Source organism: Eulemur rufifrons, chromosome 20 (assembly GCF_041146395.1).
Source record: "Eulemur rufifrons isolate Redbay chromosome 20, OSU_ERuf_1, whole genome shotgun sequence".
Lineage (NCBI taxonomy): Eukaryota > Metazoa > Chordata > Mammalia > Primates > Lemuridae > Eulemur > Eulemur rufifrons.
This window is the reverse complement of record NC_091002.1, coordinates 9,503,745-9,528,731: the sequence shown is the minus strand read 5'-3', so window position 1 is coordinate 9,528,731 and position 24,987 is coordinate 9,503,745. Positions and strand designations below refer to the sequence as shown.

The following is a 24,987-nucleotide window of genomic DNA, read 5'->3' as shown; positions in this document are numbered from 1 at the left end:
CACCCTCATTTTGTCTGCAGAACCCTTTCCTCCTCTGCATAGGCCTCTACCACATAGACTGGGAGGTCCCAGTGCCAGCCCGTCCCTCCTGCCACAGTTGGGGGGACAGACAGGCTTGGGGGACTTTGAGCAAACACAGGTGGGGCACGGGTCAGCTCAAAGCCTTCCCTTGCATGTTACCCCTTTGGGACTGTCCTTGCTGAATGCAGTGACCTGGGGGCTTATGTTGTGGTCGAGGTCCCAGCAGGGGAGGGGCTCTGCTCTCTAGACTGCTGGAGGGTGGGGTCCTTTGGCCAGACCACTTCCCAGCCCAGGACTTAAAACATGCCACTTCCTGTGTCACCCCACTTGGACAGTTTTTTAAAAATTTTAGTAAACAGGGATCTGGGCAAATGGTGCTGCTGCTCAATGAGAAGAAACCCAGAGGAAAAGAAACCCTTGTAAACCTTTTATTTTGAGTGGAACACGAGGTTCAGCTTGTGTCGTGTACTGTACATTCACTGAAGAAACGCCAGTGGACTTGGGCACCGGGGCCCACACCATGCCACAGAGGATGCAGGCCCAGGGCTTGCACTGTCCACGGGGGAGGGCGGGTCAGTCCAAGGCGGGCAGACCATGGCCTGGGACACCACAAGAGCGCAGTTCTAGGGACTGTGGCTCAGCTGAACTGTGGAGGGGCTGTGTCTTCTAACACTGCCCTCGCTGGGCTGCAAACGGCTCACAGTAGCGATACATTCACTGGGACACAGAGGTGGTGTCCGTAACAGGGGGCTCAGAACACAGTTTCTACACAAGCACTTGGCACCCACACGACAGGGACATCACTCCAGCAGCATGGCCACAAATAATGTCACAGCGGTTCACATTCAGCACCCGCCCACAGTGGGAGACATTGTCCGAAGAGCAGGCACATGAGGTCTGCGGGGAGGTGTCCCCCAGCCCCTCTTCCTACCCAGAGTGTTCGCTCCATTGCTTAACCCCAAACCACGCGTGGTTCGAGGAGAGCAGAACTCCGGGTGACTGCATGCGTCCACACCCGAGGAAGAGATGAACACGCTCAAGTCCGGAATTCACTGCAGTCCAGCTGCACTTGCCATCCTGGAGGGCATGAAGGACCTCGCGTGGCTCCCCGCAAGTGAGGACAGCATGAACAACCCCCTCAAGCTCTCCCAGAGAAGGCGGAGATCTGCCCTTGGGGAGGGAGGAAGCCGACAGGGGCTGGGAGACAAAACAAGACCCACGTCCCAGGGACACACATAGCAGCAGCCACAGCCCCACAGGTGGAGAGGTGGGATGGGATGGGAGCTGCATTGTCACCTCAGCGTGTGCCTGTGCCCCATCTGGTTCACTGCCCACCTGGGGCCAAGGCAGGCAGGAGGCATCAGGTAGGACCTGAGTCCAGACTCGGGCCAGCCCTCTGCCCAGATGCGGCCAGGAGAGGCTGATGCACAGGCCAGGGTGGCACTGGGCCCCCTGCAAGTCCACAAGAAATGCCACTGCAGGTTGCAGGGAGGAAGCGGCTCAGCCCACACTGTGGCCCCTCGAGGACCACGAAGTCACCACGTCCAAGACAAGAGATGCACGGAGACCACCACGGACCGGGGGCAGGGACTGGGCAGCTCGGCCGCTACAAGGCTGGATTCTTGTGTCTGTTCAGGGAGTCGATGTAATGAAAAATGGCCCCCAGAGCCCAGCTGGTCTCAACGTTGTCAATTTTCCGAGTCAGCTTGAAAAGACAAAGGAGGGACACAAGGGGTCATCACATACCGTGACAGGAAAGGCCAGCGGGTATCTGCGGATGAAAGTGTGTGCTCAGGAGGCCAGAAGCAGCTCTGGGGGCTCCTTGGGAGCCAGGGACAGCTGGGGGCTGGGACCCCAACAATGGGAGCAGCGGTTCTTGGCTACTCACACCGTAAAGGGGATGGAGGTGCCCAAGAGGCAAGTCCTTACCTTCAGCACTTTGCTCCTGGGAAAGCCAAATTCCTGCAGCAGCAGGCTGATGTAGGTGAGGTCCATGCACGCAAAGGGGCTGCTCTGTGGCTGCGTCTCCAGGGTCCGACACACTGGGGGTGACACAGCCAGTTGCCCATCAGGTTCCAGATGATCCACTCCCAGGGCAGGGGGAGTGTGCAGACCCCAGTGCCTCCCACCCTGGCAGCCCCCCAGGACTGCAACTGAGTGCGAGAAGGCAAGGTGCCCAGAGCGCCCCAGAGACCATGGCGAGGCTGGCCCCAATGTCCCCCAGACCCGGGCTCCAGGGCCAAGTGGCCCTGCATGTCTTGTCTTGGGGTCATGGGCTACCATCTCCTAGGCCACATCTCTGCACTTGAGACCCTGGACACCTCCTCAGGTGTCAACTGAAAAAAAACTGGGCTTTCTGGGGAATGAAAATGAAAACTGAGGTGTCTCAGAACAACCCACGCCTGCTCTTGAGGAAGAAGGACAAATCCACCGAGAGCCATCTCAGGTTTCTCTTAGAACCTTTTCCTGTTGAAGAGTGGCGGATACCCAGTGTTCATGGGGACAAACTGAAAGTGATGTGAAAGCTTAAAAAAAGAGCCACTCTTTTTGGGAGGGGGAAGGTAGGACCTTTTATGGAGAAATACACAAAGTTTAACTCTCAACCTGCAAACTGGAATGGCACCCAAAGGGCAGAATGTTTATCCCAAGAGTGCCCCACGTTCACTCCTGGCCACTGGGGCGAGCAAGAGGAGGGGGCAGGAGGATGGTTGGAGCGGTGTGGGGGCAGCTGTGCGAACCCCCTGGGGCCCCGGGGGCAGCCCTCCACCCCCACATCCCAGGCTCTGCTGTGCAGGGTTCCAACTTCTTCAGGGTTGTGTGACAATCGTGAACTTACTGGGACATGCCAGGGGAAATCACTCTTAGGGACACCGAGTAGCAGTGAAAAGGCGGCAGGAGAAATGAAACTGAGCGAGTCTGTTCCTCACAACCATCTGAGAGAGGGGCGAGACAGGGGCCCTTTCACAGCTGAGAACACCAAGGCCCCTCCCTGCCCACGGCCAATGTTAGGAGGGGTGGACCTGGGGTGTGGGCCCCACACGGTGACCTCAAGTGCATGGTGAACTCCACGCTGGAAGACCTATGAATGTTTGTTGACAGAATCAGGAACCAAACCCAGGAGTTCTGGGGCCAGTGCCTACGTCATAAGCACCATGGGTGTCTGTCGCCAGCTGAGCTGGCTTCTACAGTGTCACTTACCGTAGTTGGCTGCGAGGTCAAAGTCTCCGACCACGAGGCTGCCTCCCTTCTCTGCATCTGTGGGACGAGACAGAACACCCGGTCTGCAGAGCATCAGGAAGCCTGGGGTGCTGCTGAGGCCTAACGCTGGTGCTGGGGACGCTGGAGCTTGGAGCTCCAAGACACTGAGGGAGGCTCTCGAGACAGGGCTCCAGCCGCAGGCGGCCGCCCGCCACGCTATGGAGGTTTCTGAGTGATGTGGCTCGGAGCCAGCAGGTGTTCCACACAGGACCACACCGCGGGAAGAGGGGATCAGAGGGTCACTCCACACCCCACCCCTGCAGTGTCCCCCCCAGAAAAAGCTCACCAGGATCCCTGGGCCCCAAAGTGAACAAATCCTAATTTTAAGTTAAGCAAAATAAAAGTACAGAAAAGGATATGTTTCCTGAAGCCATGGCACTGAGCTGAGCATATTCTAGCATCAGTTTCCCAAATGGGAAAAAAAAAAAGTTTTTTTAAAAAAACAGTGAGGGGTGGTTTGTTGGGTCACCTTCCACCTTAGCCACCCCCGGGGCCCTGGTCAACAGCGGCACAACCAGAAGAACAGGGAGCTGGAACCGTGGCGTCACAGGCTTCTCTTGAGCAGCTTTAATTTTAAACATTAGTGTTCTTATCCTAAATACAGGCCACACACTCCGATATTCCCTATTTCATTAAAAAAACTCCTGGTCACCACTCACTGAAGTGACTCCACGACCCCCTCCAGAGTCTCCACAGCCTGACGAGCACCAGCTTTGCAAACTACAAACACCTCCTTCTGCCCTGAGCTGGCTCCCTGGGCCGTGGGGGGTCTTGGTGGGACTCCACATTAAGTGGGCTGACCATCCCATGGAGAGAACAGCCACCCACATGCCACAGAAGGGCTCCTCCAGCCAGAGCTCCTCCCTGGGCCGGCAAGGAGTGGCTGCGTGTCCAAGAAGGTCAAACAACGTGAGTCAGCACAGGGCAAGACCTGCCTTCGAGTGGGAAGTTAAATCGACAGCAAGTATCTGAACATGTATTCGACATGTAACTTTACTAAACGGCTCGTAAAACTAATCTGTCTATAAAAAGGGGGCTTATTACTTCCTACTGAGGACAAGATGCCTTCCCCTGTCTACTTCTGCTGTCCTGCAGAGTCCTTGACAGCAGGGTTACTCGGCTGTCACAGGCCCTCTGCCCCAGAAGACCCACACTGGCCCTCACCACCCCGCTCGGCCCAGCCGGGCCCCTCACCTATGAGGCCGACACTGGCTGCCAGGTCATAGTAGTAGGAGAAAGCGTAAAACTCCACGTGCTTCACTTCTTCTGTCCTGTGCACTTTGTTTCGCAGGATCTCTGACACTCTGCTGGCGCACAGCTCATGCAGGCTTGCTTCTGGGGATACCACAAAGCCAGAGGTTAGGGGCTCCAGGTACCCGGGCCACGCAGTCCCTCGGGGCCCTTCCCTGGTGACTTGAGACCCTGATCTGAACCGGCAGAACCCCCTAAAGTTGGGACTGCTCACCGCACACGCCAAGAGCAGCCCTTTAGGAGCCGCAGCACTGCTGGCCCAGGTCAGCAGGGAGAGACACCCCTGAGTATGAAGGTGGCCAGAGACTCCTGACCCCGAGGGGGAGGCCACTGAATCCTGATACCTGCCGGCCTCCAGCTAGGCCGTGAACAGCCGTCCTGACCCAGCCCGTAGGGACTGTCTCTGGCCCGTGCTCACCCTCTGCCAGCCCTGCCTTCCACTTCATCAGCCACCTCGGTGGGGGGCCTGCACCCTCATTGTGTCATCATCGAAGAAACAGGAGCCTAGCAGGCCACGGGCAAGCTCAGGCCAGGCTAGGTGGAGAACAGCAACACAGGACCCCAGCGGCTGACGGACTGCTGAGGATGCCTGACGGGCGCCTGGCCCGGCCTCCCACCTACCCCCAGTCCTGCTCCCCCGTCTCCCGCTGTTCCAAATGCTTCCCTGTGTTCGCACAGACACAGAGCCACACCCTTGCCCTTCAACTTCATTTCCTCCTGCTGTCCCTGGGCAGGTCACACCACCTCCTCCGTGTGCAGTGAACACAGCGGCAGCCGCTTCAGGGCCTTTGTGCGTGCTGCTCCTCCAGCCTGCAGAGCCGCTGCTTTAGGTCTGTGCGGCTCACCCCCACCCCTTCCCATCACCCCATGAGGCCTTGGCTGGCCATCCTGGTTGAAACTGCCACCTCCCTGCCAGCACCCTCCGCCCCATTTTATTTTTCTTGGAAGCACTTTCATGTGCCTCATGTCGGACTCCCCCACTGGGACTCCGGCTGCACTGTCCTGCCGCGCCCTGGCCTGCAGCGGGGCCTGACCCTTAGCACATGCACAAGTGGAGACTGAGGCAGAGGGATCTGCACAGTCACCAAAGCCAGATGTGTCCCATGCCCAAGTGTCCAACCTGGAAACTACATTTCAATCTTTCCTTTAAAGAACTACAAAGAGCAACAGAGACCACCCAGGGCGAGAGGGGTGAGTTTGGCGGGACCCACGGTCACCAGGCGGTGGGGGCTCGCAGCCTTGGGCAGGCGAGTGGAGCAGACCCTGCCACAGGAGAAGCCCTGACTTCTCCCTCTATTCACTCTGCTCAGCACTGAGCCTCCGGGCTGAGGGCCAGATGTGGCCACTTGTCTCCAAGCCCCGAGGTGGTTCAGGTCCTTCCTCACTGGAGGCTTCTCAGGAAATTCGGCCCTTTGGAGGAAGCATTTAGTGCCAGACAAAGGAGCCTTGTGCAGAGGCCCGAGAGAGAGAGGGAGCGTTCCCAGGGCTCTGGCAAAGGCCTCCTGCAGGAGGGTTCTCAGAACCTCTGTTCCCAGGGCAAGCCCTTGTCTGTGAGCCCGTGAGAGGGGTCTGGACGGCCGCCCTGCTCCTTAGGAGACGTGGGAAAGGCACAGGGGAGGGGCAGAAGCCACTGAAGAAATCCCCATACCTGCCTTCTGCCCTGAAATTCTGTATGTCACTTCGGCGTGTTCCCACTCTCCTTTGAAGCTGGGAGACAAACAAGGGCTGACCAACTCCTTTCCATCCTTCGCTGAAATAAAAAGATAAAAACAAGAAAGAAAAAGGAAAGCACATGACCACCGGGCCTGCACGGAGCTGTGCTGCGGACGCCGCAGAGGCGTGCTGCTCTGGAGCGTCACGGGATGTGCTGCCTTCTGCCACATGAGACCTGAGTCTTGGGGGCCTTCCGGGACAAGCCCCCTCTGTTAAGGAAGCTGCAGCAAAGCCTCATCCACCCTGGAAACACGGCAGATACTCAAACGACAGGGCCAGGCACTGTTCAGTCAATTGTCACAACGACCCTATCAGGAGGGAGCTGTCACTGTCCAACATTATACATGACCGAGGCCACGCGTAGACGGCAGGTTGGTGGCAAGGCCAGGACAAGAACCGCTAGGTGCCACTAGGCCTTGAATTGAATCTGTGCTGCTCCACGACCCAAAAGCTGGGTCCCACACTAGCAAACGAAGTGTGGTGGCGGTCTCCAGGGCTGTCCCTGCAGTGCCACCCCTCAAGGACAGCATGGTGCTCTCCCACTGAGGGAGGGGCTTGCCCCTTCCCTGGCTTCTGGCCTGGGCCTGTTTTCACCAATGGACTTGACAGAAAATGATGGTGACTTCAGAGCAGCCTTCCTCCTCCGGAGTAGCCAGGAAAGCAGCCCAGGCTACTCTGCTGGGGCAAGGCCCTATGCAGGAGTGCCCAGGTGCAGAGAGCCACCCTGGCCAGGCCACACGGGACCCTTGGGTCCCCACTGGATGTGCCCAGATGCAGAGAACTGCCCCAGCTGGGCCACAAGGGACCCTGGGACCCCAGTGGAGGTGTGCCCGGCAGAGCCCTGTGGAATCACAAGAAACTACATGATTGCTGTTTGCTGTTTTCCCCACTCCATTTGGGGGTGTCTCATATAATGGCAGCCAACAAAACAGGCTCATCCTCCTGGCTGGTGTCACAGTCCTCACGCGTCCAAACCAGGCACTTTGTACAGCCTGACGAGGAGACAAGACCGTCCCCGCTGCTCTGCGGAGCGGGCGAGGACTCAGGAGGCTTAGCCGTGAAGCTACAGAGAATCTCGGAGGGGCAACTGGGACCTGCCTTCTCGCTGGCTAAATGATAGGTGTTTTCTGGCCTTCTTTAGCTGCAGGTGTGGCCGGGACGTGGACGTGTTTTTGGTTTGCAACAAAAGGGATACCATTACGAAAAAGAAAGAACTGAAACAGGGTATGCACGGGAAAACGAGAATTCCAGTTGCACACTCTGGCTCTGTCAGAACATCCAGGCCCCTGGGAGAGGTGGGCCCAGGGAAGGCCTCTACGGCCTGATGGGCACCCTCAGGGAAGACAGGCAGCGCCAGCCTCAGGGCAGTGCCTCCACCCCCTGAACCACCGGCGATCCCCAAGCTCTCCTAAGAGCCCGTGCGCGCTGCTCGAGGCCCATCAGGAAGGAGCAGAGGCGGCCTGTGCCCAGGCGTGGACTCTATCTCTGGTCAAACACCACGTCTGCAAGGGCCAAGCTCGTTTTCTGTGATCCTTGACAGAGCAAGAGATGATGGAAGGACATTCTCACAATGCTGGACTCGTGAACAAGAGAAACTTTCCCTGAGGGCAACACCCATGTCACCTCCCCACAGCCCCTGCTGTACTGTCTGGGACAAGGTTCTCTCTTCAAATCTCCCAAGCGAGTCCACTCCAAATGTAGGTGATGACCATACAGTCACTTAGGTTCCTAAAATCCTCCAGCTTTGTGTTTCAGAAATGATTTCACTAGCATCTCTTAAAAAAAAAAAAAAATTAGAATGTGCACAGGTAAAACACATCGCCCTTGGTCTCCACCAGGGTGCCACCAACAAGATCTGGGACATGTCCCTCCTGGGCAAGGAGCACCCATGTCCCACCGGGCACCAGCATGCTGTCAAGATAGCAGCGGGGCGGAAGGACTGGGAGGGGCAGGATCTCTCCCCGGGGCCAGGCGGCCGCCCTCCCAAGGGGCTCCTCGTTCGCTCTGAGAAAGGAAGGCAGAGGCCGCATAGCAGGCCTCAGACGGCGCGTCCACTCACCAGGCTGCCCCTCCACGCCGCCCAGGATCGCCAGCCGCGCCGACATCAACCCGAGCCCAAGGTAACTGTGGAACAACACCCTGGGTGAGGGGTGGCCTGCTAAGGCGCGGGGCACAGCACGCTCAACTGCCGGGACCCAGCACAAGTGGGAAAGGACGATCTGTGGCAAGGCAGTTAGCAAGGCCTTTCTGCCGCTTCTACAAGCCTCTTTTTGTAGAGTCTGGGCATTCAGCTAAGCAACCCACCAAATGGGGGCCTGTTACGTGACAGCAGCTCACCTGGGAGCTGTGGCCTGGTAGTAAATGAGGCAGGTTCAGCCCTGGTGTTCAGAATCCACCAAAGGCGCCATGAGGCAAACAGGTGGCCCAGAAAACTCCACATGGGCTCTGCCCACTCTTTCTCAAACCTCCTCCAAAGCAGAATAGAATCAGCGCAAAAGGAGAAATGTCATTACGCTGCAGGTAAAAAATGAAGGAGGAAGAGGAGGTAAGTCCAGGTGGCGTGGATTCAGGGCGTGGGGGATTCCAGGACCCGCTCACCCCACGAGGTGGGAGCCGGAGGCTCGGGAGGGGCCCTGCGATGCTGGGGGCCGTGTGCCCGACCACCCGCGTTCCTGAAGACAGACCTGTAGGAGTAGAGCTTGTAGGTCCTGTTGAACATCCGGAGTGCGGTCAGGTAGCCGGGCGGGGAGGCCTGCAGGGTGGCCTGGGGAGAACACAAGGCTACTGTCCTTCCTGCAGGTCTTTCTATAACGTTGTCCCTACCCTCAATTCATTTGAAAGGATGGGGATACTCAGATGGAGTCAAATAAATGAGCTTTTCATTAAAGTCACATGCTATGAAAGAACAGGAGCAAGCAATGAAAAATAAAACGCCCAGAATGAAAAACTGGTTTCCTTCCTTACAAGTAACATTTTACTCATTTCGACGCATACAGCCCAGCCAAGACAACCATCATATCAGTAAGTCTAAGTGCTCTACTCCACTGAAAACTAAAAATAATGAGCAGAAAATGAGTGTGCGAGGAGGGAACTGTTTTTAAAGCAGTAGATGGTGTTAATGGGGAGTGTTTTCATCTCCCTTAGAACGTTTATCTTGAAAAGGGTTGACTGACTCTCCCCATCCACGTACTGGACTAAATAATGTCCACTCTTGCTCCTTCCCTGGAACCCTGAAGAGGAAAGGAGCAAAGACTTCACATTCTCTGGCCTAAAGGTCTCCGGCAATTATCTAATTTATCATCCCACTAACAACCAAATTTCATTATTGGGGTTTCTTTGCAGGCAAAGTTAAAACCCAGGTAAGAAGCACCATCTATGAATGAGTCTGGCCCTCAGAAGAGGAAATGACCTCAGGGGCACCTTTGGCCTCCTCCAGGGGCGGGCTGTACCACCCTCCACAGCGGTGTACCCCAGGCAGGGTCTGCCTGGCCCCCCTCACGGGTGGGTGGGTCTCAGAGGTGGGCAGGGGCTGGTTACCTCGAGCCGTGGCAGGAAGGTGATCTGGGTGGATCCTCCTCCCAAATCCAGCATGCCCACACTGCTCCTTCCTGGGGCTTTCAAACTGCCTGAGTACAGCAAGTGAAACACAGCACTGTCGTGTTAGCAAGCAGGTTAGAACAGCAGAAAAATGAAAGAGGTTAAAAGCCAGGCCCTTCAGTAGAAAGATAAAGAAGACAGAGATGTAGCTCACCTATTTAAGAATCTCCATTTAAAGTTGCACTACACATTTAAGGAATACGATCAATGGCTCTACCAGCTACGGCTTTAATTTGGATCATGACAGGACATTAACCTTTAGGAGACATACGGGACCCGTCGTACCTACTGGGAAGGAGGCCACTGGCTCACCTCCCACAGACAATGGCTCCTCTGAAATTCTGGCACAGGCCTTGCAAGGCCCCCGCTCCAACTAGCTCTGCCTCTGCTCCCAAAGCATTTGAGGTGGAGGCTCCCCATCCATCTCCTCACATCTCTCTACTCAAGAAAGGGGCAGCTCTCGCCAGGAAACTCCTTCCTTTTTCATACATACGTCAGAGATACTGCTGTTTTCCATAATTCCAGTAAAGGGACAAAAATCCACATGCACTAGAACAACAAAAACTGACTCCTTGCCACCTGTTTCTAAGAACAGATGTTTCTGTTTCCTGTTCCACCTACAACAGAGGAACTCAATTGTATCATTCCCATCACATTTAATATTTGAAGACGTGACTGGTTTTAGCCATAACTTCCCGCAGAAATGAGCAGACAGGGCCCCTGGGGGAAGTTGTGCAGAAGATGGGGTGGGGCCGTGCTGGGACGGAAGGACCCCACCTAGCCTGTGAGCTCGCTGCTCACCTGCCCCTGGCCAGGCCCGACACCCCACTGTAAGCCAGCAACACCATAAAAACCCTGAGGGGCTATCTTAGCAGAAACGAGGCCGCTGCCCTCAAGAAAGCCAGGCTGAGCCCCCCTCTGCAGGTGTGTGCGAACCGCTGGCCTTGAGGACAAAGTAACATGCACCTGTCAGGAAGTTGACGGTGATCCACGCTGAAACGCCTGGAAGAGAGTGTCACAGATAACATTTTAGTCACTTGCGATGTTGTCAACGTAACAAACAGGGCTGCTGAATAACTATTTTCAGATTTCAGGAGCACAAAGGGACCACTTCCCCACTACGCTCAGCCTTCAGGCCATCTACAGAGAGGAGCGTGACTCGAACACGAACCCAGCAGCTTCTGACAGACTGTCCTGGAAGATAACACACTAACCTGGGTACTCTACCAAATGCCACCTCTCTGCCTCCCGTTCTTCACCACCAGCTTCCGCTTTTTGGAAGAAGCAGGAGGAGAATTTGACGCTCCTCCCTTCCCCCATGTATACTCTTAAGGTCATATTTAAAATTAGGCTAGTGAGGAAACTAAAATGTCTCTCTCTCAGAATTAACAATGCAACAGCAACATAAATGTGGCAACAACTGGAGATTCACTCCAAATGTTCTTAAAACTGAAAACATGATGGTTCCAGAAACTTCATCTGTGCCAGGTTCAAAGTTGGTCAGGAAAGAATCTGACACTGGCCCCCAAAAGACCCCCTGGGACACTGCAATTGTGAACGGGAAAGGCTGGGACTTCAGTGATCCCTCACTTGGGCATCTGGACAAGCAGAAAGCACCCACCCGGGGTTCCAAATAGCAGCACCCCTCAGCGCCTGCCTCACCGCACAGATGCGCTTTTGGTGACTCTACCTTCGTCTGTTCCGTTCATGATGGAAACACAGTCATCCCCTACAAGGAAAGGCGATGCCTTAAATACTTCTTTCACCTAAACATAAAGAAGGACACCTTTTTCACCGATTAGAACTGAAGGTTGATAGCTTTGCTTTGCATCATGCTTTCAGAAGGCAGTAACAACACACCAGAGGAACCTGCTGTGTTCCGAGGTAATAAATCTTAAAAACGTTTTGTTCAAACTTCTCCAATCCTCCGTGAGAAGGTTCCTCATTTAGTCCACTCCCTGGGCTGGCAGAGGCACGTGTTGCCCTGGAGACTCATCCTGAGCCGCTCCGGCCTGGAAGGGCTCCAGCAGACTGGACTGGCCAGGCTGAGCCAGGCACACTGAGCCTGCCGGGCCCCAAACACTGCCCTGCTTTGGGATGTGAGATGAAGGAGCAGAAAGGCCTACGAGGTAGAGCTCAAACCTGGGCCCCCCCCCATGAGGCCTGGTGGGCCCTGCTCCAGGGGGATGGGCCAGTGGGCCTCTGGCTGTATTTCCTCGCCCACCTCCCAGCAAGTCTCTACACACAGAAGCTTCAGAACCTTTGCACTCCACAATCGGACTTTGTGAGGCCATCACCTCAGAGGGACACAGTCTGGAAGGGGTCTAGGGGCTAAGGAGGATCACTTTGCTCAGAGCAGTTCCCTGACTCCCGGCTGGGAAGATGCATTGCCAGCCCACTGCAGTGTGGGCGCCGGGGCTGAGAGAGAGGAGGCTAAACGGCCTCTTCAACAGCACATCTGGGTGCCAGACCAAGGGCAGGACAAGCCGTCCCTGTGGGGACCAAGCCAAGCAGACTTGAGCTGAAATGCCACCACCAAGTCCCTGGAGGGAGGGAATCCCTCAAAGGCACAATGTACTTTTAAAATAATGTTGCTTTTCTCCTCATAAAACACAGATGCACTCTAGAAAAACATGAATAGCCTTAAACGTCACAAGGAAGAAAATGTCATTCACCCAGCATCCCTCTACCTAAAGGTGATGCTGTGAACATTCCGAGGGGTTCCCTCTTCAGGAAGTATCTACACATCCTGCAGACTGCTCTGCCCTGGCTGGGAGTTAAGTGTTTCTAGTTATCATTAGCCACTGGGGGCTGCCTAATGACAGTGGGGAAATGGCTGAGCTCACCTTTTGCAGTAACTTCTGAGCCTTCTCTCCCGGCAACAGTCGTAAGCCAGCGGTGGCCTTGAGGACCAGGGGGGTGGCCTTCCAGAAGTCGAAGGGAATGTCCTGTTTAGCAACATCCAGGAGTTCCTGGATCCCCTGAGCACTCTGTGAAGGTGGTAAGAGCAAGGCAGGGTCTGTCAAATGCAGCACACAAGGTCCCACGTGCCACTTCCACCCTTGTGGTTTATAAACATGATCTTTTTCTACTTTCCAAATCGGCAGGAAACAGTGATGCAAGTGGTACTGGCATGGGCATGTGTGTGGGGACATGGGGACCAGGCAAACATGGAAGTGGCAGGGCAAGGACAGGTCGGGAGAAGGAGCCTGCTGCTCTAACCCAGCCTGGCAGGCGAGGCCTAGCCAGCCCCATGCCGGCCCCACCGCAGCCTCAGATGAGTCTCGGCTCCCCTGGATGTCAGGAACGGAAGGTGTGGGCACTGAGGCATCCCAGGGTCCCTCACAGCACTAAATCTCACCAGTAACTGTGATACATCAAGGAACCACTTCACCTGCTAGAGTGCTCAAGACCCAAAGCCAGAGGAGGGCCTCTGTCAGCGTGGGTGTGTGGGGGCACCTTGGGAAAGTGGCTGGGCACACCCACAGGTGCAATGCCTGAGGGCACACGGGCGATGTCTGTCTAACGGAAAAAGACACATTCCTTTTGCCCAGAAATCCCATTCTACGAAACAATCCGACAGATGCCCTTGCATGTGTGAGCAAAGAGGTACATGTCGGATGACAGACTGCAGCCTTTCTGTGCTGTTAAGAGAGAAAGACTGGACGTTACCTAGACGTCCTTTTGGAGGGCACTACAGTTCCGTAAGTAAATGTGCAGCATATGCTGCAATACCACTCAGCCAGAATGACCAAGGAGGCTCTTCACATGCTGCAAAGCTCAAAGACAAAGCAAAGCGCATCACAGCGTCAACACCTCTCTACTATGTATGCAAAACAAAAGGGGAAGAGTGCAGGTGCCTTTGCTCATGTACACATCAACTAGTCCTTGAAGGATAGCTAAGAAAGCAGGGACACTGTCCCTGGGCAGCCTGGAGCACAGGGGGTCAGAGCCTATTGCCCTGGGGAGAGTGGATACTTGTCTCAACTGCGTGTGTGTTACCTATTCAAACAATTAAGGCTTTAACAATCCTAGCAGTTTAAGATACCTATCTTAATCAAGTTTAACCTCGTGTTCACTCTAGAATCACTAATTTCAATTTGTTTTTTAACCATGCGACAGGAAAGCAAGGCATGAACTATATAATCTGAGACCAAGACAATGTATCAGCTCATGACTTAAAAGAAACTTACGACTCTATTGGCCATGAATCTGTAGCCAGTTTCATGAGCACCTCAGTGGAAAATCAGGCATCCTGTCATTAACGTAGTTGTAATAGAAGTATAAGTGCTACGAACTTACAAAAATCATTATTTGACAGTTTAATTAAATTTATTTGGTTTTCTGAATTTTGCATAATTTTTTTTTTTTTTTTGAGACAGGGTCTCACTTTGTCACCCAGGCTGGAGTACAGTGGTTCAATCACAGGTCACTGTATCTCAAACTCCTGGGCTAAAGTGATCCTCCTACCTCAGCCTCCCAAGTAGCTGGGACTACAGGTGCACATCACCAAACCTGGCTAATTTTTAAGAATTTTTTTGTAGAGATGGGGGTCTCGCTATGTTGCCCAGGCTGGTCTTGAACTCCTGGCTTTGAGTGGGAGTGATTCTCCCACCTTGGCTTCCCAGAGCATAGGTGTGAGCCACCGCATCCGGCCCATAATACCTTTTTAACTTTAATTTTTTATTTTAGTCAATGTTTGCCATCTTTAATCAAAGAAACTACAACAAAAAATTAAGAATGGGTTATGCAAAATATACAAAAATAAACTAGTGTAAAAAATTGTTTTTCTTTTTAAAGACAGGGTCTATGCTGTGTCGCCCAGGCTGGACTCAAACTCCTGGGCTCAAGTAATCCTCCCACCTCGCCTCCCAAGTAGTTGAGACTACAGGTGCACCACACCATGCCCAGCTTTAGTGTAAAAAATTTTAAATAACTGTCAAATAATGCTTTTTGTAAGTATGCAGCATTTGTGCTTCTGAACAGCATCAATACTTTGGGACCCCATGTAGGGGGCCAGAGTACTGGTGGGGTGGGCCTGGGAGGTCAGGGTGGGGGGGCACCATTTTCCTCTGGGCTCACATGCTACACCCCTTTTGTCGATCTGATCATCCAAAACGGCATGAAATGCCCCGGGCTGCACCACCAAAGATGCCTTCCTTTGCGAAGACAGCCTACTGCATGCAAAGGAGAGGAGCTGGCTTTAATGCATTGCACAGTTAGATCTGACAAACAAACAGACAAGACAGAAGATCTTTACCTTTTCAACGTCATCAGCATAAGCAGAGAGACCTGGCTTCAGTGCTTTGAAGGTTTCATGGGTCAAAGTGGGAGTTTCTAAGGGGAAAATGTTTAATAAAAGGGCAAAATTACTAACACAGATGTAGATGTGCGAAAATGTACAACTGTGACTAGCCACACTTTTCAAAGGCACGTGGGTTGCAACACAGACCAATCCCAGCGTAGCAGGGGACCCACAGCTGTTTCTTGTCTAAATTCTGCCTGTTTAGTTCAGCTGGACCGCTGAGTGTGATACCTAATGTTTTAACCAGAACTTTACTTTTTTAAAAAGGCAACTTTATTGAGGATAATTCACATACAAAAAATTGCACCCTTTTAAATTATTAAATTTTAGCATAGCTAATTCTTGTTGATTCAACCAATAGAAGAACAAGATAAATGACTCCAAACTGCAAATAAGAAAATAATTGCCTTGATTCTGGAATAGATGTATTACAGAGTTCTAAAGATTTGGGTTTTTTCTTCTTTTTAAAAGGTGGAGTGTTTTAAATTATTAGGAGTAGTCAGGACTCACATGCATACAGCAGGGAAAGTGTTGCGAGGCACACCAAATTCAGACACAAAGACTCAGGAGGAAAAACCAGACCAGAAAAAATCAGGGACAAAACTTTTCGAAAGACTTTTCTCTCCAAAAAGAAAACACTGGACCATGGCTATTAAAGGAGCACATGCTGACTCGCTGCCTTCAACTCAGCTTCAAAACCATTTTCGGAGGTAAGTAGACATAGCACTTAAATATTTAACTATTGTAATAAGTTAAAAATAAAGCAGATGAAATGAAAAGTAAATAAAATACACCACAGCAGCTTGGGAAAGTGTGACTAGAAATATCTAGTGCCAGTAGAGCAGTTCAGTGACAGAATGGCATCTGCTCCAAGGGCAAGAGGGTCAGTCGAGAACCAGAGAGGAGGGACACCCAGATGTGTGACTGGGGACCCGCCCAGCAGAGGGCTGGAGGCACATGCGGAGGGCAAACCTCAGGGCCACAGGCACAAGAGAGACTGCGGAAACGGCAGGCACCACGGGAGGAGATCGAAGCGGAGAGCAGAGGAACAGAGGGAAGAGCCGGGCAGCTGCCCCACCTCCTGCCCGAGGCGTCCAGTCCCCCAGAAGCACAGCTGACCAGGCCCAGGCTCCAGCTCCCTCCTCAAGAGGAGGGCCCTTTCCTCTGCTGTCCCTGCAGTCTGCAGCAGCTCCAGGCTGGCCAGGGTTCTGGGTCTTTGCTACTTATGTGACCTGCCTGGAATCCTGGTTCCCATGGGCCTGAATCTGGGGTGACTTCCTGCCTTAAACCCTCCTGACACAACCTACAGCCTAAGTCATGGTCGCAGCCACCTGACCTGCCGGTGACTGTGGGGAGGGGACAGACTACCAAGCACCCTCCAGGGTCTCAGTTGCCCTTCAGTGGTGGTCACCACTTGCTAGGGTTAAGAGCAACTTGGGACTCCTGGGAAATTTAGATGCTGGGTCCTGCCTACACCCTGAGTCAGCATCTCTGGAACCTGCATTTTGACAAGCTCCCAGGTGAGTCCATGGCAGGGGGTCCAGCCCACACTGTCTTTTAAGGGGAAGAGATCCCAACAGCCCTGCTGTGAGAGGTGGAGAAGGCAGACCACGTGGCCTGGGCCCAAAGAGGCTGACAATCAGCTTCCTGCCGGTACCTCCAGGCGGCCGATCAAACTGGAAGACGTGCACTCGGGTGCCGGTGCTTCCCGCGTCAAACATGATCCCGTAGAAGACCTCGTGACCATGTGCAGCTGTCCCTGGGGGGCTGTGGGCCTGCTGGCCCCACCGGGCCCCCGAGGCCACCCCAGCAATGCTGAGGAAGGCCTGGGTGGCGGAGGCCCGGTGCCACTTGATGTAGGCGACGTAGATGAACAGGCCCACGCAAAGCCCCAGGGGGTATGCCACCTTCGTCACCCTTAGGTTCCCATGATTTGGTATTTTTCTCATTTCTTTGCCTGCCAAGGACTGTGCCGCAGCTGTTGGTGGAAATCGAAAGGGAGGAGAGGCAGGAAGACCACGTTAGGCTGCAAGGTTCCAGCATGAGCCAGAAGTCCCTGGGCCAGAGGACAAAATGTTCAATCAGAAACTGGTCCACATTTTCCCCTTGGAATCAGAAGCTTCATTTGACCCTTGAAATGATTCTGGCAGGTGTGATCCCCACTTCACCAAAGAGGAACTGAAGTTTATAAAGATGGATCACCTGCACAAGGTCGCTCGCCTTGCTCGTGCTGAACTGTGCACAGACCACAGCTGCTGGCTACTCTAAGTGACGTTTCAGACAAATGGCTTTGGGATGAGTTGCTATTTATGTAAAAAGGCCACATGTAAGTGGTATCCCAAAGCTGTCTGTGGGAATAGAAACGTTTATCTGATTCATTCCTTCAACCTTTGCTCATACTTCCAATTAGGCAATTGACTTTTCACAACTTTCAAAACCCCGTCCCTCAAGCAACAGAGAGCCCCAGACAAACCTGATTATGTAGGTCGTTTTCCTGGAAGTTTCACAACAGGTGCCTCTTTTCATTCACACAGCACATTCCTGTCAAGAAGAAATAATGTCTGTGTTCCTTCAAAGCCTATAAAATTCTACCCAGGTAGCAAAGTAAATTAATTGGGCACCATTATTTTTGGTTCAATATACCTCAAAATGAAAGCATTTGGGCCAGGTGTGGTGGCTCACACCTGTAATCCTAGCACTCTGGGAGGCCAAGGTGGGAGGATAGCTTAAACTCAGGAATTCGAGACCAGCCTGAGCAAGAGTGAGACTGTTTCGCTACTAAAAATAGAAAAAATTAGCCGGGCATGGTGGTGTGTGCCTGTAGTCTCAGCTACTCAGGAGGATCGCTTAAGCCCAGGAGTTTGAGGTTGCTGTGAGCTAGGCTGACGCCACGGCACTTTAGCCAGGGCAACAGAGTGAGACTCTTGTCACCAAAAAAAAAAAAAAAAAAAGAAGAAGAAAGAAAGTATTTGTTCAAGTTTTATCAGCAGCTCCCAGTGCAAGGCAGCATGTGGGAACCTGAGGCTTCAAAGGACAAGAATTGAGGTTCCTGATTCTCAGGGCTCCCCCATGATCGGGGAACGTCCATCTGTCCATTCCTCACTCTCTCGGTCAGTCCTAGTGAGTGGAGTGGCCACCCCTAGTGCAGAAGAAGACACAGAGGTGCCAGGCTGGAGGCAGGCCATGGGCCAAGCTCTGCCACAGCTGCGTATGACTGGGGCAGGTCACCCGTGGAGGAAGCCAGTCCCCTCCTCTACGGGGCAGGGCTGCTCACAGGAGAGAGGAGAGCTGCCTCGGGACAAACTCCAGCGACAGCACACACTGTGCACAGGCTTCACAAAGGGCAGTGATGGGCTGAAGGACAGTGTGGCCACACTGCTGGGGGTGGCCAGGAAGCCCGTGGTGGGCCAACCTTGCGGCTGTCTGGGCAGAGCAGAAATGAATGAAAGGGGACCCTGGTGGAGAGCACTGAGCGCAGGCTTTCCTCGGCCCTTCCTTGGGCCCAGGCCACACTGGATGCCCTCAGGCCCACGGAGTTCAGGCCAGATTCTGTGCCCCTTGCTGAGGGGAGAGCAGGACAGAGCACCCCTCCCTGAGCAACTGCCATGAGTCTACCTTGGGCCTCTCTTGGGTCCTATTAATCTTTGGAGCTTCCCTCCACTCTCAGAATCATATCTCGACCTCCTGCCTGGGCCTGCTCCCTGCTGGACTCTCCAGCTTCATCTCACCCTCTTTCCCCCTTGCTCATGGTACTCCAAGAACACAGCACCTCCTTCTGCCCCAGGCCTCTGCATACACCATTACCCATTCTCAAAATGCTCATCCACCATCCTGGCCAACACTGTCCTCATCCCAAAACCTCCACTGAAATGTCACTACCACCACCTGCCCTGGTGCCCCCAACCTGAGTGCACCCCTGCCACGTGCTCTCTGTGCTCCCTGCACCCACTATCATCTGTAATGATGTCAGTGCTTGTGGGATTAGTTCCTGTAGGTCTGTGTCTCCCTTTAGGCTGTGAGCCCCTGTGCCACCCAGCATGGCACACAGGTGCTTATCTGGAATGGAAGAGGACGCTCCTCCACCCCATCCATAACCACATCATCACCAGGCACACAAAAATGTTCCCGTTTAAAATCCTTTGCTGGGGAGAGGACATAGCAAGATGGCAAAATAGGAAGCTCGAGGCCCTCCTTTCCCTACAGAATCATTACAAACCATAGCTACAGACTGGCTAAAATATTTTACAGGAGCTCTGGAAAACAGTCAAAGATATATAGCAACTAGGAGAATGGCCAATAAAGAAAAAAGTTGTGTTCACGATGTCAGGAAATTGGGTGGTACTTTACTCACCCCTGCCCCACTCCTCCCCAGCACCACCTGATGGAAACAGCAGCCCCGTTCTCAGTTCCTTTCCTCAAACTGGAGGGAGCAAAGCAGACCTTTCTGGAACCTCCTAACCTGTCTTGGACCGCCTGAGGAACCGATCTCTGTTTTGTCCGACTCGGCGCTCACAGCTCACATAGGAAAAGCTGCAGAGAGCAGTTGCAGGCACTGCTAGCAAAGCTGCAGGGCGGCTACAGACCCACATGTACCTGGGGCAAGAATTACAGGTGGAGAAATATAATAGAACATCCAAGGACTGAGGTGGGGGTAGGGGGAGATTCTTGGGGAAAATAAGGGATGTAAAAGACATCATGTATATGGGGGAACTGAAAAAAGTATACCCACAAACCCAACGAAGACACATCCTCCGAAGAAACCTGATAAGACCTTAAATCTTCATACCAGACTGGTCCCAAAGCTCAAGACACTCTAACTAATAAGCGAAGGTCTTTCCTAATACAGAGGTAGTCTGTGAAGACTATTTTTTCAAATGCCCCATTTTCAGCAAAAAAATAACAAAGCATACAAAGAAACAGGAAGATACGGCTCATTCAAAGGAAGAAAATAAAGTGGAGGAACCCATTCCTGAAGAAACATAGGCACTGAATATACTAAACAAAGACTTTAAAACAACTGTCTTAAATATGCTGAAATAGCTGAAGGAAAACACAGATAAAGAATTAGAAGAAATCAGGAAAATGATATATGACAATGAAATGAGAGTGTCAACAGTTAGAAATTATAAAAAGAAATCAAACAGAAATTGTGGAGCTGGAACATACAATAACTGAATAGAAAACTTGACCAGAAAGGTTCACAGCAGATTTGAACAGGCAGACGAATCAGCAAACTTGAACATGGGACATTTGAAATTACTGAGTCAGAGGATCAAAAAGAAAAAAGAATGAAGAAAAGTAAACAGAGCCTACAGGATTTATATGACACTATTAAGTAGAACAATACATACATTATGCGAGTCCAAGAAGGAGAAGAGAAAAAGAACAGGGCAGAGAGATTATGTGAAGAAATAATGGTTCAAAATTTCCCAAATTTGAGGAAAGACATGAATATGGATATCCAAGAAGCTCGGTAACACCAAACAAGAAAAACTCAAAGAGACCCAAACCAAGACACAATATAATCAAACTGTGGAAAGAGAAAGGCAGAAAGCAGCAAGAGAAAAGCAACTCATCACATACAAAGAATCCTCAATAAGACTGTCAGCCAATTTCTCAGCAAAAAGCTTCGTGGCAAGAAGGCAGTGGGATGATATATTCAAACTGCTAAAACAAACAAAAAAACCTGTCAATGGAGAATTCTGTACTCAGCAAAACTGTCCTTCAGAAATGAGGGAGAAATTAACATATTCAGATAACAAAAGAAGAAAGAGTTCATAACCATTAGATCTGTCCTATGAGATTGCTAAGGGAGTCCTTCAAGTTGAAATGAAAGGATGCTAGATGGTAATTAAAAGTTATGAAAAAATAAAGATCTCCAGCAAAGGAAAATGCACGGACAAATATAAAAACCAGTATTATTGTAAATGTGGTCTGCAACTCTATTTTTTATTTTCTTCAGGATCTAAAAGAGGAATACATGAAAAGTTATAAATCTATGTTAACAGGTATACAATATAAAAAGACGTAATGTATGATATCAATAACAAAGGGGGATAAGTGGAGCTATAAAGGAGAAGTTATTGTACATGATTGAAGTTAAGTTGGTATTAATTTAAAGGAGATTGTTATAACTTCAGGATGATATATATGTAATCCCTACGACAACCACAAAAATCTATATAATGTACACAAAAGGAAATGAGAAGGGAATCAAAATTGTCCCTACAAATAACTAAATATAAAGGAAGGTAGTAATGAAGGAAATGAACAAAAAAGCTGTAAGACACACAGAAAACAAAATGGCAAAAATAAGTTCTTCCCTATCAGTAATTACTTTAAACGTAAATGGATTAAACCCCCGAATCAAGAGACACAGATTGACAGAATGGATTGAAAAACAGGATCCAACTACAGTTGTTCCTTGAACCGCATGGGTCCACTTATACGTGAACTTTCTTCTGCATCTGCCACAACTGAGACAGCAAGACCAATGCCTCCTCTTCCTCCTCCTCCTCAGCCTACTCAATATGAAGACAATGAGAATGAAGACCTTTATGATGGCTGGGTGCGGTGGATGATGCCTGTAAACCTAGCACTCTGGGAGGCCGAGGCAGGAAGATTGTTTCAGCTCAGGAGTTCTAGACCAGCCTGAGCGAGACCCCGTCTCTTTAAAAACAAACAAACAAACAAACAAACAAAAAAACACTAAATTAAGGGACATTTAAATTTATGATTTTAATAAAAAAAGACCTTTATGATGATACACTTCCACTTCATGAATAAATACATTTTCTCTTTCTTATGATTTTCTTAATACAATTTTCTCTTCTCTAAGTTTACTAAGTTTTATTATATGAACATAGTATATGATACATATATAAATATGTGTTAATTGTTTATGTTATTGGTAAGGCTTCAAGTCAAAAGTAGGCTATTAGTAGTGAAGTTTTGGGGGAATCAAAAAATTATACGTGGATTTTCAACTGTGCGGGGGGTGGGTGCCCATAACCCTTGTGTTGTTCAAGGGTCAACTGTATATGCTATCTACAAGAGACTCACTTTATTTATTTATTTTTTTTGGAGACAAAGTCTTGCTCTGTTGCCTGGGCTAGAGTGCCATGGCGTCAGCCTAGCTCACAGCAACCTCAAACTCCTGGGCTTAAGCAATCCTTCTGCCGCAGCCTCCTGAGTAGCTGGGACTACAGGCATGCACCAGCATGCCCGGATAATTTTTTCTGTATATTTTTAGTTGTCCAGCTAATTTCTTTCTATTTTTAGTAGAGACAGGGTCTTGCTCTTGCTCAGGCTGGTCTTGAACTCCTGACCTTGAGCAATACTCCCGCCTCAGCCTCCCAGCGTACTAGGATTACAGGCATGAGCCACCATGCCCGGCCAAGAGACTCACTTTAGATCTAAGAACACATATAGACTGAAAGTGAAAGAATGCAAAAAGATTCAAAGCAAATAGTAAGAAATATATAGCAGCGGTGGCTATACTAATATCAGACAAAATGGACTTTAAGTTAAAAACTGCCACAAGAGACAAAGGACACTATATAATGATAAAAGGGTCAATTCACCAAGAAGATAAAACAATCATAAATATACGTGCAACAAATATCAGAACTCCTAAATACACGAAGCAAACACTGACAGAATTGAAGAGAGAAATAGAAAATTGCCAATAACAGTAGGAGACCATAATATCCCACTTTCAATAACGGACAGAAAAACCAGACAGGATCAGTAGGGAAATACGGGACTCAAACAATACTATAGAGCAATTGGATCTAACATTTACAGAACACTCTACCCAATAACACCAGAATACATATTTTTTCTTAAATACACATGGAACATTCTTCAAGAGAGATGGTATGTTAGGCTACAAAATGTCTTAATAAATTAAAAAAAAATCAAAATCATATAAACTATCTTTTCCAAGCACAATGAAATGAAACTAGAAATCAACAGAAGGAAAATTGGATAATTGAAAATTATGTGGAAATTTAGCACACTCTTGAACAACCAATAATGGGTCAAAGAAGAAGTCGCAAGGAAAATTAGAGAATACCTTGAGGTAAAAAAATGAAAACACAACATACTGACACTCATGAGATGCAGCAAAAGCAGTGCCAAGAGGGAGATTTATAGCTGAAAACACACTAAAAGAGAAGAAAGATATCAAACTAACAACTTAACTTTACACCTTAAGGAACTAGAAAAAGAACTAATGGAATAATAAAGATTAGATGAGGATAAAGAAAACAGAGAACAGAGAAACAAAAGAGAAAAATCAATGAAACTAAAAGTTGGTTTTCAGAAAAATCAACATAATTGGCAAACCTTTAGCTAGACTGACTAGGGAATAAAGAAATAAGACTCAACTAAAAGGAGACATAAAAGCAGGGACATTACTACCGATTTTACAGAATAAAAATTCTTATAAGACAGTACTATGAATAATCATATGCCTAGAAACTGGATAAGCTAGATGAAATGAACAAATTCCTGGACACACAACCTGCCAAGATGAATCATAAAGAAATAAGAAAATCTGAACAGACCTATAACTAGTAAGGACATTGAATCAGTAATCAAAAACCTCCCAAAAAAGAAAAGCCTGGACCAGATGGCTTTAATACTGATGGCTTTAAATACTGTACCAAACATTTAAAGAAGAATTAACACCAACCCTTCTCAAAATCTTCCAGAAAATTGAAGATGGGGAACACTTCTTAACTAGTTCCATGAGGCCAGCATTACCCTGATATCAAAATCAGACAATGACACAAGAAAAGTACAAACCAATATGCTTAATAAATCTTTATGCAAAGATTCTCAACAAATACTAGTAAGGTAAATTCAATGGCACAGTAAAAAGATTATATCAAGTGGGATTTATTCTTGGAATGCAACGATGGTTCAACAAACAAAAACCAATCAATGTAATACATCACATTAACAGAATGAAGCAAAAAAACACGATCATCTCAATTGATGCAGAAAAAGCATGTGATAAAATCCATCATATTTCATAATAAAAACAACCAACAAACTAGGAATAGAAGGAAACCACCTCAACATAGTAAAGGCTGTATATGAAAAGTCCACAACTAACATCATGCTCAATGGTGAAAGACTGAGAGCTTTTACTTTAAGATCAGGAACAAGGATGCCTACTTTTACGACTTCTAGTCAACCTAATATTGAAAGTTATAGCCAGACTAATTACGAAAGAAAAAGAAAAGGCATTCACATTAGAAAGGAAGAAGTATCATAAAATTCCCTCTGTTTACAGGATGACAGAAAACCCTTATATGTAGAAAACCCTAAAGATTACACATACACACACAACCTGTTAAGTGAATTCAGTAAGATTTCAGAACACAAAATAAACACACATAAATCAGTTGTTTCTATACACTAACAATGAACAATCCAAAAAGGAAATTAAGAAAACAATTCCATTTAAGATAGCATCAAAAAGAATAAAATACTTAGGAATATTGTCAAAGAAGGAGGTGAAAGTCTTGTACACTGAATATGATAAACATTGATGAATGAAATTGAAGATTACACAAATAAATACAAAGATACCACATGTTCACAGACTGGAAGCCTTAATAATATTAAGATGTTATCACTACCCAAATGACCCAAATGACCTATAGAAAGAATGCAATCTGCCACAATCTCAACAAGTTTTTTGTAGAAATAGAAAAAACCATCCTAACATTCATATGGAATTTCAAGGTACTCCAAACTGCCAAAACAATCTGAAAAAGAAGAAAGTTGGAGACTTCACATATTCTGATTTCAAAACATATTACAAAGCT

At 49.6% G+C, this 24,987-nt stretch overlaps 1 protein-coding gene across 1 annotated transcript; it reads right to left on the bottom strand.

The window, feature by feature from the left end:
• Nucleotides 1-643: 643 nt before the first annotated feature.
• ENTPD6 (ectonucleoside triphosphate diphosphohydrolase 6) lies at nt 644-17,668 on the bottom strand. Its single transcript, XM_069495827.1, has 14 exons — nt 17,619-17,668; nt 16,803-17,123; nt 15,101-15,177; nt 12,687-12,830; nt 11,531-11,606; nt 10,807-10,842; nt 9,781-9,869; nt 8,928-9,007; nt 8,303-8,367; nt 6,179-6,280; nt 4,474-4,614; nt 3,220-3,276; nt 1,951-2,063; nt 644-1,726 (listed from the first exon to the last, which is right to left on the bottom strand). The coding sequence occupies exons 2-14, from the start codon at nt 17,092-17,094 to the stop codon at nt 1,628-1,630; spliced, it is 1,371 nt and encodes a 456-aa protein (XP_069351928.1). The 5' UTR covers nt 17,095-17,123; nt 17,619-17,668; the 3' UTR covers nt 644-1,627.
• Between the last annotated feature and the right edge of the window lie 7,319 nt (nt 17,669-24,987).

Bases quoted from the DNA above. Each gene is read 5' to 3' on its own strand.
- ENTPD6 (XM_069495827.1), bottom strand. From the start codon at position 17,094: ATGAGAAAAATACCAAATCATGGGAACCTAAGGGTGACGAAGGTGGCA. The intron at 9,008-9,780 runs GTAACCAGCCCC...TGTTCTCCCCAG, and splicing joins CCTTCCTGCCACGGCTCGAG to GCCACCCTGCAGGCCTCCCC. The intron at 1,727-1,950 runs GTAAGGACTTGC...TGTCTTTTCAAG, and splicing joins CCAGGAGCAAAGTGCTGAAG to CTGACTCGGAAAATTGACAA.